The following is a 15,964-nucleotide window of genomic DNA, read 5'->3' on the forward strand; positions in this document are numbered from 1 at the left end:
AACTTCCTAAGCCTGGTCCAGGGGATCCAAAATTAACACCTTCTATCCTAAGGCTCAAATGACTCACTGGATACTAACAAATCAGGTATAAATAAAAACCTATCTTTAATACACTTGGGATTTGGGGTGGGAGTCAGGGACAATAAATAGCTTGACTGTATTTTTACTTGCTATTCTCAAGCGGCAGGATGACAAAGATCCCTACTCTTTATATCCCAAATTTCCTCAAAATTGGTGCCAATGAAAAGCACTGGAAACCAACCTGAGAAGGTATAGTTACTAATGCAAAGAACTATTTTTTAAAAAAAGTGGCCAAGCTATAATTTGATTCTTTTACATTTATCAAAATAAATATCAACTCAGAAAATTTGTATGCACAAACTTGATTTTTTGATAGAACTTTTCATTTAAGATTTGAGAATGCTTAATTTAAATTATATTTTCTTACTATATACAAAAGGAATACAAATCAACGCATTTTAATGAGCACACAAAAAAGTTAATCAGTCCCTTTGTTTTATACTCAAACTGCCCATGTTTTATAGATTTTATACTGGATAAACTGAGTCAAACTAAGAGTAAATGACTCATGAAAGGTCATATATGGAAATGGAGTACCACGACTTAAATTGTGGAATGTGAAATCCTAGCTTTCTGTTCTTACCATTACAAAACAATTCCTCCCTTTAAGATAGTTTTTTTTAAAGAGGTAAATTCACTTTTGCCAACTCTTACTTAGATTTAGAAGTGAAAATTTGTCTAAAGCAAAAAGGAAACTTTGAGTTTTATGAAGAAATTCACCTTGTAAATCTTAGGAAACAAACTAGTTAGCCAAGAAATCTGTCCACCTGAAAAACTTTATAGTACCAATTGTGACAATTAAGTTCTGCTGTAATTTTACAATTATATCTATAAGCCAGAATTTTCTCAGGAACAAAGAGCAAAATTAAATAATAACACTTTTACCTAATTGTTTCAGGTATTCTCATGAGGCTTACAAGTATAGTACTCATTAATGCAAAGCAAAGATGGTCAAATGATACTGGTAATAATTTGCCAATGTTCACCACTAAGTAAAAGCTCCATGAGGGCAGAAACCCTATCTGTCCTAATTACTACAGTAATTATAAAATCTACACTTCGCTAACTAACACATAATAGGAACTGAATATCTGTTGAATGAATGCAAGAGTTATGAACCTACTATAGTACCATACATTGTGCTATTTTGTATACTGTACTTAAAGCATTTACATTTTTAAAGCTTATTTGAGACTCAAATAAAATTTTACATACATATTCATTTATGTACTGTTAAATAAGGTAAACCTTTTTACCATAATTATCAGATGACTTAGGGAAAAAAAGCAAGTATTCGTTTTCCATTCTAAAATGCTAATTGTCATTTAGAAGTATCAAAAATAATATTTAATACATAATGTTCCTATATCAAATTTAACAGAAACATTTAAGAAAATTTAAAACCCTTAACAATAGTACTTAATTCATAACCTAAAAAGGCAAGGCTGTCTAGATTTCCCAGCAGCTAAAAGGCCTTGTTAGTTACCCTTCTACATTCTAGAATAGACAATAAAATGTGAAAGGATGGGGGAGGGTAAGCCACAAAGGAAGCTGACGTTTATTTTTGCATCTGCCTCACCCTTCTAACCGCAAGAAGTCCTATGAAACCTTGATTCAGTTGGGGGAGGGGTGGAAAAAACTTACCCAACATGTTAAAAAACAGGAACAATGCAAAGTTTTTTGAGAACAATCAAAAATGAACTGTTAACTTTTACATATTTTCTTCTAATTTTCTGAAGAAAAATAAATTCTGAAACACTAACATCTTAAAATTAATTAAAAAACTGATTTATAAAGGTAATTTTGTAATCACCACATGCTAGAATTATATGTTTGTATGCTTCAAAATGTACGAGCCTCAGAAGAAACAAGATTATGATCCTAATTTTCACTTTGCAAAAGTATGGGATAATATCAAAATTGGTAAAATACTGAAAGAATTTAAAGCAAGTTCATGGCAGATGAAAGGGCACGATTTCCAATTTATCAAGGTTTACTAATTAGACACATCAATATTTACCATGTAACTCATTAGCCCATATCAATTAAAAGAAAAAAGTTAGGTCTCTTTCATGAAGGTATTAGAAGATGAAATACTAGCCATCTGAATTTGTTTTCACCAGATTCTACCATGAATTTTTTCTCTAACATGTTGTATACTGAGCCAAGTTTATGACTGTGATTTATGATGGCACCCCATTTACAAAACAACTTAGAATTATTAATATTGTTCTCGAAGTTTAAGTTCTCCAAAACCCTCAAAGAAAAAAAATTAGTCTTTCCAGCTCCGACACAGGCTATCTCAATAAAGTTTTGTTGTATTCTAGATGATGAGATATTGACAATATTGTGTCCATTCTAGACTTTCTCATTTCAAAACTGATGATGGAAAAAATACAAAGTGGTCCAGAAGAGGATAACTGGATCAAGGAAGCCTGTCTGAAAATCAGGTCATAAGATGACCATTTAAGGAAACTGGCAACATTTTGCTATATTCAAATCTCTGAAGGGTTTTTACACGGACATTATATACAGCTACAAAAGGAGAACTATGTATAGTGGGTAGAGGTTAGCAGAATAGAAAACAGAATTCTGTGCCCAAGAGGTGCCCACAAAATGGAACAGACCATTCTGAGGTAGTGAGTTACGTATCACTGAAGCACTCAAATTGAGGCTGGGTAAAAAAGTTGTCAGGAAAATTTTAGAAAAGACTGCTGCACTGTATAAAAAAATTATATTAGAAGGCCACTGACCACCGAAGTCCTTCTAATGTAAAGATTCTATGACTATTTAATGAATAGTGAGATACAACTAAAAGAACACTTACTCTTTCCTGTATAATGCAAAGAGAAATAATATAGATTTAGAGCTAAACTATTTCTTGAAAACATTCTGAAAGGGTTTTGAAACTATATTTTATAAAAAAAAAAACCATTAGAAGACCCAAATATTTTGCACACAAAATTAAATAAATATGACATGAATACTGAAATATGCTTTCACATTTAGTTCTTAGTCTGATGAGGTAGATATTATCACCCTTATTCTGCAAAAGAAAGACTGCATCCAATATCTGACAAGTGAAAAAGCCAGGACTAGCCTTTATCCTTGACATAAAAGACCACCAAGAATAGAATTACTTGCCATGGTTCGTTCAGTCAAGTTTTGTTTTCACATTGAGATTTTCAAAGATAAAAAATCATTCACGCTATTTTACTGTGCATCTATCAATACAAACACGGACTTTTACCATTTTAATGTAAAGATCAAACTGAAGACAGAAAATGATCACCATCCTCCCACCCTTTGTTAAGTGTTTTTAATTTAAAGCTCAAAATGCTGAATATATAACAAATTATTTGGTATATCTTTTGTAACTTTCATATATATTAAAATGGTAGCGCTAAATGGTCTCATAATCTCAGTTCACTCCTTGGTCATAAGGAATTTACACCTTCGTTAAACCAAAACAGATTAGTATCAGTGTAAATACAGGTTTTACTTACAGTACATGCATTGTTTGTCATACAGAATTATACTATCAAATATGAGTCAATTCATTTTGTTTAGAAAAGAGAAGGAGAATCTCCATATTTATTTTTTTTAGCCCAGCACAATATCCTAAGAATTAAAAATTTTTTTATTCAACAAAAACTTCTATGGCATTCTACTAAATACTTTACAAATATTAACTAGTTTAATCCTTACAACAACCATATAAAATAGATAACAATTATCTTCATCCCTGGTTCTCAGATGAGGAAACTACAGAACCAAGAGGTACAGTAATTTAATTGAGGTTAAATAGTAAATGGCGGAGCTCAAACTTGGATGTGGCAGTCCACTGTGCTAAGCTGCCTCTTCCCATGCACAGCCTCAAGTAAGAACCCTGACTTCCTACCATGGGCTCTGAAGCGAGGTGGGATGTATCACATATGCTCACTAACCCTCCACGGATTTGATTTCCAAGTCAGTTAAGACTAAACTCTGTATAACATCAGCAGAGATGAGGACTTTTCTTTCTAATCATTGCGAAATAATAATCAAGTGAGTTTTATGAAACTCATAGAAACTCACAGAAATCCTAAATGTGAATCTAAACACATACACATCAAAAGTTTCCTTACCTTCCTAGCTCTTTGGATGTAAGTGTATAAAAATTATTAAAGTTTTCCATTTTAATTGGAGTTTGAGGAGTTGTAGTTAGCAAGCCCGAAATACTTCGACACTCAAATCTTCTCCTCGACATGTTAGATGACTCTCAGGTAGGCTTCTTCAGTCACTTATTTTCACCTATTTAAAAAAAGAGAAGATGCAGGATATAACTTAAATGCAATTAAGAAAAAAAAAAGATGTTATCTCAGATAGGATGTGCGTTATAACGCCATTGTACAGCTCCAAATATAGCTATAAGATACAACCAAAAAAAAAAAGAAGAAAAAAGAAAGAAAGAAGAAGATTTAAGAGCATATTCTACCCAGAAGGAAGAAAAACAAAAAGCATACACATAAACTGGTATCACCTCTATGGTACCTGAACTAAGTTACTGACTTCATTTCAGAATAAAACTATTGAAAAATCCTGTAAGACCTCCCAAATTCTTAAAAAAACAGTTAAAATAAAATTGTAATACAAACAATCATTCAATTTCATTTTTAAACTCTAATTCTTTAAAGTTATATCTTCACATAACAAGATAATTTAACACAGCACAGTAATGATTATTCATTTTATATTTAATTTCACATGGCCAAACAAATTTGACGGTAAAATCACATGTTGTGAGTTATGTTACTGACATGTGAATGACTACAAGAAATGGACTTGTTTCATAGGCCTTAGAGGCAGAACATAACACAGAGCCTGCTATGCATGAAGAGCTCTATAATTTTGTTGGATGAGTGACTGACCACATATAAAGCCTTATTCTAGAGTTCTAATCTGTAACTGAAGCTCATATTTATCTGGAACTTTATGATATTTATGAGTATTCAGTTTTAACATTAAAACTACTATTTCATATTAACTGAATTCATATAATAACAGCAGACTATATATTTTAAGATATGCCTGACTTTTCTGCTATGCCTATCTAATAAGAAATCCAGTATTATTCTTCTAGCACCCTCTTATAAGAACCCCCTAAGCTTCTGTTCCTTCTCTGACACATTTTTCCTCCCCTTATTTCCTACTTGACATGTTCTTTTCTTTATCTTCCTAAATTCAAATGCCACCTATATTCAACTTAGCAAGTACGCAGTATGATTAGAGGGGAGTGTTTTCAGTTTCTGTGTCCTTTGAAAAAACAAAGCCCTAACTAGTTTTGAGGTACATCTCTAGTATTCCAAAAGTAGCAGTGTAGAATTCTGAAAATAACATTTGGACTGAATCACATCTGGGTCTGAATCCCATTTATCCATCATACCAGCTATGAGACATTTAACTTTGCTAATGTTATGGTGTGAATTATGTCCCTTCCCTCAAAATTCATATGTTGAAGTCCTAACCCCCTAGTACCTCAGAAAGTGACTGTATTTGGAGAAAAGGTAATTAAATTAAAATGAGGTCATTAGGGTGTGCCCTAATCCAAGAGGACAGATGGCCTTATGAAAAAAATGAGATTAGGATACAGAAACACGTAGAGGGAAGATCATGTGAAAACATAGGGAGAAGCCCATCCGCAAGCCAAAGAGAAAGGCCTCAGAAGAAACCAGCCCTGCTGACACCTTGATCCCAAAATTCTACTCTCCAGAATTGTAAGAAAATAAATTACTATTGCTTAAGTCACCCGATGTACAGTACTTTGTTATGACAGCCTAGCAAAGTAATACAGCTACTTTAAAAAAGAAAGAAATATTTCAAATGTGTAGGAAGGGATACAAATATAACAAACACTTGGGGTTTTCAATCTTATTACTTTGCCACATTTTGTTTAAATTAAAAATAAATAAGGCAACATAGACACAGAGTCGGTCCCTTCTTTCCATCCCACTAGCACTGGGTAGGAGAGCTTATCATCTCCTTGCCAACATTTGCCCCATTCAGACAGTTTTGTGGTTTAGTTTGCATTTCTGTGATTACTAGTGAGGACAGCTTCAATTCTGCTGCCCCTAAAGTATGGATGAATTATAGAATGTATCTTGCAGTGCTCTAAATATTAAAAATTAAAATATGATGAACTCATGTAGAATCACACTGGTACAGTGCTAGTCATGAAAGCACATCATGATTGTTCAATAAATAAATACTGTTAATATTCTAATGAAAGATACTCTCCACACAGTCCTCTGCCATTTTTGAATAGCTGTACCCTATATTTCCATATACAAAACTCTCACCCCAAGTTAGCTTAAACTCAACTCTTAAATTCTGTCTTTTTATTCTGTTTTGATAACTATTTGTATACTTTTAGTTCTGATGGCACTCAGTTTCATTGGTCACATATTCTTCTCTGAAAAATCAATACGGTTACTAATTTCTGTGCTCAACCTTTTTTTCTTCAGGTCATCTTTGGACTTTTAAGATTTTTTTCCCTAAATTTAAGTCTATGAATTTGCATGCTTATGACCACATTTATGTTATTAGCATATATATAGAAAGAAGGGATATACCTGTATTATAGATACAAATTGGGCTACATTCCCAACATGGTTCCAAATCAGGCCTTAGGAAACATGAGCACAAGAACATGTCAAATTCACTCATACAGAGAGAGTACAGGCTCTTGATTCTAAGATGTTCACCTCATCTAGATTCTAGAATCTAAGCTGTTTATCTCATGCTGTAATATATCAGCTAAAAAGTGATCTATTCATAACAATCTAGTAGAATGGAGATATATTTTATAAATAATTATTTTCTGCTCTCAAGTTTCAAAAGAATCAATATGGATCTTAGATATAGTCAAAGACTTATGTTTAATGAAGCATGATTTATAATAGTTAAAAAAATAAAAAGCTTGTAGAATGAATGAATCCCAAAGTCCAACAATAGGGAAATGGCTAAATATACCTAAATAATAGGATATTATATACCTAATAAAAATTGTGCTTTCAAAGAATATTTTTGACTCATATAATACTAAACGAAAAAAGGAAGACAAAACTTTACCTACAGTATGATAATTTTGTCATATAAAGTATATGTATTTGTTATATATAATTTTTGATATATGTTACATAATTTTGTTAAATATAAAAGCAAATAGAGGAAAATACTGGAAAACTATGGCAACATATTAACAGTGGTTATCTTCGGGTGGTGAGATTATGGCAGTATTTATACTTTCCTGTGTTTAAGTTATCTACACCAAGCAGGTACAGACGAAAACTAATAAATGCCTTTGGGTAAAAAAGATGGCTTTGAATATATATGACTAGACTCTAAATGCAAAAACTCATCCATTTTTAACAGCAAAACATATCTCTTTACACATTAAGTGTTACTTGGCTGGAAGTTCATGAGCCATTATTGCTCAGGTTTTTTAAGGCCTCAACGTTTTCTCTGCATTTATTTAGAGCATATGGTGTTCATTATCCAAATAACGTCTGTTCTTATGCAAAGACCATATAAGCATTTAGGGTAAATACTAAGCAAGAATTAATACCTTGTTTAATACTGCATAGAAAGAACAATTTCATAAATTCTGAATTAATGTTATAGTTATAATTCTATATAATGAATAATAATTTGTAACCTTAAGACATATGCCTTTATTATGATATCACTTGGTGAAAATCCAGATTCATCCCGGGATCCCTCCAAAAAAAAAATCCAAAATGTGATATCCAAAATATAATACTAATAGGTATTAAGTTTTGTAATACCTATTCAGTTATATTAGAAGGAAAAAAAAAACTTACCTTTTTTAAAAAAAGGATTGAAATAAATAGTGTTAATACAAACAGGGCCTATTAATCAAGCTACTTAATAGCATTTCCTAATACTAGACATTGGCTTGTGTTTAATTTTTTACCTAACAAATTTTCCTCCCCTCACATGTACTGTTGGTCATCATAATGGATGAATGTACCATGGTATTTGTATATTTGTATGATTATAAATGCAGCTGAAAACAGCATTGGGTAATCAGCAGTTTTTAAAATACATGTTAGTACAAAAATCATTTTCTGAATTGTGATATATTTTACTCTGTCTCTGAATACGCTGGAAACACAAGCCATGTCTCAGAAAAAAGGAAAAGCACATTTCTGAAGGCTGAACTTTAAGCTTATCTACTTATTGCAAACGTACCTATATTACAAACTGCCTTAGGGATCCATATAGCATCCCTTAAGTGTAGCTTCCTTCTATTTACTGCACTTGCACCAGTTGCCACAGCCTAGATATTTTTTCCATTTCCTCTCCTTTGGCCAATTTTGCATATAGCGGAGCAAGAATGTCACCTTTGTCCACCAATCCCTCCACAAACAGCTTGCTGCCCTTCATATAAGATTTAATCCTTGGGCACAAGAAGGTTGTCAATCAGCTGTCTTTCCTTGCATCTTCCTAAACTTCCCACTGAATTCTCTTTAACTCCAACAATCACAGACCTTTTCTTGTTTTCTACCATAATTCACAGACCTATAACTGATTCTAAATTACCAATAGGTCTCACTCCATTTGAAATTCATCTCATAACACTATTAGGCTATACTAATAAAAAATCTCAAGGGACTTAGTACGTAAATTTGTGTGTGTGTGTGCGCACACATGAGTAGGTACACAATTATAGACACAATCAGGCACTAAAAACAGTAAGAGGATAATAGAAGAAGGCAAGATACAATTAAGCTTCCAATTACACAATACTATCAATACTAGGAAAAATGGCGCCTCAAGTTTATTTGCAAAGTTTTTTTTTCATTAACTCCCATTACAATAATCACAATAAGAATTCAGATATGGATCAGTGAAGGAAGGAAAAAAGGAAATGTTAGGCTTGATCTGGGCCTTAATTTACTCGAAGGGAGAAAGCAAATGTGACGTGACGTGATCAAAAGTAAGACAAACAGTCCCTATAAACCTCTAAATAGCTCTATTTAAAAATATTCATCACGATATTCATTTCAAAGTTATCACATAAAAATGTTTTATAAAATAGAATACATCATATAACACTAAATAAGAACATCTAGAGAATTAAATTATCTGCTCTGATCCTTGCATTAGCTTCCCAGTACCTACAAGTTCAAGTCCTTATAGCATGCACACAAAAGCCTTTGAGGCCAGGTACGCACCAGCTTCATTTCCTGCCACACTTGTAGCTCATCTTTTGCCTCCACACCTCTCTTATACTCTTCTGTCTGAACATCCTTTCTACCTTTCTTTAAATGCAAAAACTCTTCGTATGCATCCTTCTTACCTCAACAAAGAATGTCATCTCCCCCAGGAAGCTTTGCCTAAAACCCACAGGTTGCCTTTAATGCCTGTCCTTTATGCTCCAAATAGGAGGAACCTTGACATACCTCTTTACCTCAACATGTAACATGTTAGACTGCAATTATATTTAGTGTCTGAAGGGTTGCAACCATTTGCTTTCATGCCTAAACTCCCAGCATGGTGTCTGGCACCTGGTAGGAATTTTTTTTAAATGTCTGATGAACTGAATTGTTAAGAATTATGAAATATAGCAAGAAGAATTTTTAGGTACATCTTATATCTTCAAGGGTTTAGCAGAACTTGAGATCCATCTTGAAATTATCATATTGGAGCTTCAAATGCAGCTAATCTCCGCTTAATTCAGTATTTGGCTAAATAAAATAAGAAATATTTTAAATTGCTATCAGAGAACTTCAGTTCTAAACAGGATAGTCATAGTCTGGAAACATGGATAAAATTATAATATCATATATTTTAATACAATACCAACGGGCCATTTATTTTGTATTTACCTATCTTTGCAAACTAGGTGGCCACATGTTACTATACCTACTTCAGCTAAGAATATCAATATTTTAAGAGCTGCCTCAATCAGGAAATCCAGATACTTGTCCTGCCAAGGACTGATAAATCAAGATCTTCATGAGGTAAATTTGAAAGGCAATGGAAAGCAAAGTAAGGCACAAGACGACAGGGAAATAACTTTTTCTTTCTACATTAGCATTTATAGCTACCAAGTTTTCCCTAGGAAACAGAGGAACTGGAGATTTATTTATCTAGAATCCATCAAAATAAAGGAAGAACTTTCTGCTAGTGTGGCAGAAGGATCCATTTTTAATTAGTCAGTGATCAGAAGCAAAGGTATTTGTGTAGGGAAAGGGATGATGATGATTTTCAATTTCAAGGAAGAGACCGTTCCTTATATGTATTCTACTAACAGGTTTGTTTGTTCTTTTAAGATTGAATAGAAAGCATAATTCAAGAATTTAATCCTTTGAAAATCACAACAGGAAGGCAGCTAACTGACTCTAGTCTAACCAGTCTAGTATATACTATCCAAGGGCTAAAGTCCCAGGTAATGACCCCAGGCCTGATTCTGTGCCATGATAGGTAAGGCCAGGTGCTGTCTCTTCTACCTTCAGAAGGAGAATTAAACCCTATAATTATGGACCAGGATGGAAAGATGTTGAAAACGGAAATATAGTGGGCCAACAAACATACAGTGCTTGTCATTCATCAGATGGAAAATTAAGTTTCTGTTGTAAAATAAAGCACTGTTTACTTACAGCATCTCTGAAGTACTGTTTATTCAGTAAGTATTACAATGCAAAATGGAATATGATCCTCGGATTACAGATGAAACTATCATCTCACTGTTAATATTAAGATTTTTAAATGCTTCAAGTATAACTATTCCCTCTTTTGAAGAAGTTGCAAAGGGTCCAGGGTGCAACGACGTGTTGCATATAAATGTTAAAAGAAACTGACTACTTTAGATGTTTAAAGTGGCACTGAAGTTCAAGGTTAAATATATTTGGGGGAAAAAGGATAAATTAAAGAAATAAAAAATGAACAAAGTATGTCTTGAAACTTACATTTGTCACAACATATTTATATAAAAATATGTGACTTAATTCCTAAGTACCTTTGTTAATTATTTGTCTATTATCTATTAATGTCTATTATGATAATAGATATTTGTCTATTATCAAAGAAATACCCTTTGATAATAGTCTATCATAGAATATAAAATACTTAAAAACAAAATTATTGAGAGATGTCCCTGTTGGTCCAGTGGTTAAGACTTCGCCTTCCAATATGCAGGGGGTGTGGGTTCGATCCCTGGTCTGGGAGCTAAGATCCCACATGCCTCGTGGCCCAAAAAACAAAAACCCAAAAAACGTAAAACAGAAGCAATATTGTAACAAATTCAATAAACACTTTAAAAATGGTCCACATTAAAAAAAAAAAAAATCTTTAAAAAAATCATTGAATTTTGTCATCAATATTGTGGAAAATTAAAATAACTAAAACATTTAAAGTTTTCACAAGTGGAAAGTAAGTACATAAATGACTTAATGTTTTTGACACAATCAATACCCACAGAACACAAAGAATTCTTTAAAAAAAAAAAATTAATCAAAATCCTTTAAAAGCAGTACCTCTAGAAGCACTGTCCTACTTAGCTGCCAATTTTTTTACAGGAAATATGCACCGCAATATAATATACGTGCAACTGTAAGACAATTTTAGGATAAAGTGAGAGTGTCAGCAATCGATTTCCTTGATTCCTGGGTTTTAAATTAGGTCTCTAAGAGAAAAACAGGGAAATTTTGATAAGGAAATTCTCTCTTACAATTATCAAACAGCTTCAAAAACAAAGCTTTTAAAACATATTTAAATGTTTACTTAACACCAGTAAAACACTGTCAGTGCAAGTCTAAAGATGAAATTGGAAACATGCCATAAAATGCCTGTACCTTCTTCAGCTTTGCTATTAATATGCTGACACAGTGATCAATTAGTCAAGTCCCAACGTTCCTAAAAACTGATTCTATCTTAACCAAATTGTAATTCAGTATTCAATGAGCCCAAGAGAAACTACAACCATTCTGTCCACACACAAAAATGAAAGGCCTTCAATAACACAACTTTTACTTTTAAAACTTGAATATATTGTCATGTAAATACATTTCACTTCAATTTCAGATCCATAATTTAGAAAAATGATGTAAAATGTATGATATGTACCTCAAAAATAAAGCAGCTATTAACAACTTCAGTTATTAAAATATAAGAAAAACTTTAAAAAACTGAACATCTGCTCAGAGGAGGATGAAGGGGGAAGAAGAGAGGTCTTAAACTAGGACACTGCTTCTATGGACTAGCTTTTTCAAAAACACACAATTTTACGGGTATGTAGTTTAACATTTATAAAACAAACATTCTGGAAGTTGTTGAAAACTACTTCTGGACAGTTTACTATAAAACTATAAAATGGTGAATCAATGACAAAGTAGGTTTATCATCTTTTCCTTTAATAAAATTGTGCTCCCGGGCTCAAAATGCCAGGTTACATTTGCTGCCAATTGCCCAATCATCTCAGTAGACTATGCTGTCTCAGGTCACATTCTCAAAGGCTTGAGAACCTAAAGGGGTGACACCATATCAAACATCACTGCTTATCATCAGTACCAGGGATGTAAACATTACGTTGGCAAAACAATCAGTGAATGTGACACACAGACCTAATATAATTGAATTCTGATCAGCATGTGGCTTTAAAATGTTTTCTTTTCCTTAATTTCAATTTGCAAATTGATGTTGGAGGGCCTCTAGTCCCATCACAGACAGAGGAAGAACGAACATCAGCTACCAGCTGCCCATAAAGTCTCTTTCAACTTCGTCTCTACTTGCCCCTCGAAGGGAATTCAAATGAAGAGCTTTTCCCTACACTAAAACAAAGAGCTGGGTAAATGTCAAAATCGTAGCCGTCACGTAGTTGTATAGTTTGAGGATGGGTCGTGTACCCTTTGCGGTTTACATGGCGTCAAAATAAAACCAGATCGCTGGAAATCACAGAAACAACTGCAACTCGACTTCTCTATTCACTGACTTTAAAAAACTGTTCACAAGTAGTAACTGAAAATCCCCCACAAGATGAGCACAAACTTCTCTCCAGACGAAAGACAGCTGTGAGCAGGACGTGTCCACGAGTCCAGATGTGAACACGTCCTGTGCCTACACCACAGCTGTGAACTCGGCAGGGTCCTGAAGGGACCACGTTGACGAGACGTGGAAGGGTCGCGATCGAGCCGGTCGCGAAGGGGGCCCCCGCGGGACGCGACCCAGGGAGAGTCCGTGCCGGCCAGGCGACGGCGCGCACACATAGAGTCAGACAGACACACACACACACACGCGCGCGCGCGCCCGCGCGCGCTCCCCGGGCTGAGAAGGGTATTGGGAGGACCAGCCGCCGCTCCCAGCGCCGAACCCGAGGGAACCAGGGAAGCAGGACTCCAGCCGGAATGCGGCGAGGGATTCGGAGCAGTCGGGCCACCTGGGGGCGGCGGTGTCTGAGCCCATCTTCCCCAGGCCGGGGGTCAGAGGGGACCCCGGATCCGCCCACACCGCCTGGATCCCTCCTCGGGACCCCTCCCACGTTCTGGGTCTCCTTTCCACGGGTAAAGGGGGCTGGTTCAGGGGTTTGGAGTCGCAGCCCCGAGCCCACCCGCCAATCCCGGCAGGACCGCGGACGCGCGAGGCGGAAGACACTGACCGCTCAGGCAGCAGCAGGTTCTCCCGAGGCTGCCCCCTCCAAGGGGGCTCCAGTCCCGCCCCACGCAGGTGGGCACGACAAGACGCGTTCTCCAGCTCTAGCTCCGTGAGGTGCCGGGTAGCTCCGAGCGTGGCAGGACCCACTTTTACTCTTCTGGACAACGGCCAACAGTTGTGACCTGACCTCCCCGTGAGGTGGCTCCCGGCTACGGCAGCAAAGACGGTGACGGGAGGTTACAGTTGAGGTTTGAAAACTGCAGCCGCGTTGCGGGGCAGAGCTGTAGGCTAGAACCCACCCCCCGGTCGCGAGAGCCAATCCGAGCGTGCATGGAGGGCTGGGCTGTCACGTGAGGAGAGGGCGGGGCGCCGGCCAGCGGCGCGTGCTGCGAGGCGGGGCTCAGTGGTGAGGGGGTGGGGCCGCCGCCCGGCGGTCGGAAGCTGGGCGGAGCTGCAGAGCAGGTGGGGCGCGCTCTCGTAATTGCTGCGAGAAAGGAGTGAGGAGGGCGCCAGCCTGACTGCGCATGGGGCTGTGACTCCGACCTAGTGCATCCCGGCCTTCCGAGTGGCAGTCCACGCGGTGTGAATATCTGAGACTGGGGAGAGGGAAGAAGGAAAGTTAGTCGCTGCTTCTGACTCATTCCCAAACTTCTGTGCCTGTTTTCTGACTCTTCCCGGTCGTCTTATCACCTGAACACACTCGGCCAGTGGAGAGTCCAGTTCGCTCTAACTTGGCAAGCATCAACATCGCTGGGGGATTTATGGAACTTGGGCCCCACCGCTAAAGTCCGCTCCAGCGAACTGAGTCCTTCTGAGGCATGGTTGAAGGCAGTGAAGGGAGAGTCCAAATAAGATGAATTGCTGTTTTTGCATATAGGGTACTAAGGCAAAAGATGAAAGCTCCTCAGCAAGCTACTCAGGATCTGTTGTCTCTTCAAGAGAATGAAATATTTGAAAGTCCTGTGCAAGACACAATTGCGGGTTTTTTGTTTGTTTTATATAATCTAGGGTTGGTTGCAAAGTATATTTACAGTAATTGTAGAAGACTATTGAGAAAATATATTGGGAGGGGAATCGTTCTCTTTCAAAAGACTTCAACACTCAGTCAACATTTAAAGAGGAGATTTTCTTGTTCTATCCCAGTAAGCTGAGCAAATTCCCATCAAGCCGTCCATTTGCTCTTCCGTACTGTATGTTTCCCAAGATAAGTGCATAAAATGCCTCACAGTCATCTACTCGTCTCCTTGCTGTTACTTAACTAACTCATCCCAGTTTAATGTGTCTAGTCCTTAAACCTTGTCACTTGGAGAGTATTGCTTCCATCCGTCTAATTTCTTGTTGCTAACAATTGGACTGACAAGTTAAGATGGAGGGGAAAAAAACCCTGCATGCTGAAATGGACTTTTCAGCTATTATTATCTAAGAATCCACAAACAGTGAGACTGTCCCCATCTTTTCTTTTATGAACACAGGGGTGGTTCCTAGAAGTCTCAGCACCAGCACTGGAACCAGTAACCTCCGGAAATCTCACGACTGCAGCATGGCAGTGATTTCCTTTTTGCCCGTGCACACGCGTGTGTGTGTTTAACTCTGGACCTCCTCAGTATCAACATTTGATCAATAGCCAGCTCTTAGCAATCTCCTCACACTCAGTCTATCTTCCCTTCTGTCACTAATCCCATCTAACCACATCACTTCACACCTAGATGCAGACCTTTCTCTCTCCCGTCACTGCTTTAAACCAACCCTCCTTGTGGTCACAAGTCCTCTGCTCTAACCAATCATCCTGCTAGGCTGATAGGTCTTTTCATGTCTTGTTTTCTCCTGCCTCTGCCTAGGCTCCAACTTTTCACCATCCTCCTCATCAGCACCTGTTCATCAATTTCCAACTTGAAGAAGTTACCCCCTCCAGAAATCACAAATCTTTGCTGATTTCTACTTTCCACTCCCAGCCCGATCACCTCTTTTCCCTCTGTCCCTCGGTGCAGGGCTTATACTTGTTCCCTGTGTTTCTCTTCTGCCCCTAAATAGATTGTTAACCCTTGTGCCTGATGTCAGATTTGCCAGCTAGGATTTAGCTCACTATATCAGGGACATTCAGCTACACTTACTTGGTCTCAGGCACTGTGGTTCAAGTAACGAGGAACTCCTGGTGCTGAGGAGCAGACTGTACCATCTTCACTGTACCATCAGTAAAATGTACACCATTTTACTGTACCTTGCACCA

General features: G+C 36.8%; 1 protein-coding gene across 1 annotated transcript in view; it reads right to left on the minus strand.

Annotated features, from left to right (window-relative positions):
• The window catches only part of STK17B (serine/threonine kinase 17b), a 30,881-nt gene extending 16,896 nt beyond the window's left edge, over positions 1-13,985 (minus strand). The window contains exons 1-2 of the mRNA XM_059927313.1: positions 13,742-13,985; positions 4,209-4,374 (exon numbers count right to left, since the gene is read on the minus strand). Coding sequence (XP_059783296.1) covers positions 4,209-4,330 — 122 coding nt within the window. The 5' untranslated portion in view covers positions 4,331-4,374; positions 13,742-13,985. The remainder of the gene's footprint in view (positions 1-4,208; positions 4,375-13,741) is intronic.
• Between the last annotated feature and the right edge of the window lie 1,979 nt (positions 13,986-15,964).

The sequence above is a fragment of the Balaenoptera ricei genome, chromosome 7, assembly GCF_028023285.1.
Source record: "Balaenoptera ricei isolate mBalRic1 chromosome 7, mBalRic1.hap2, whole genome shotgun sequence".
NCBI lineage: Eukaryota > Metazoa > Chordata > Mammalia > Artiodactyla > Balaenopteridae > Balaenoptera > Balaenoptera ricei.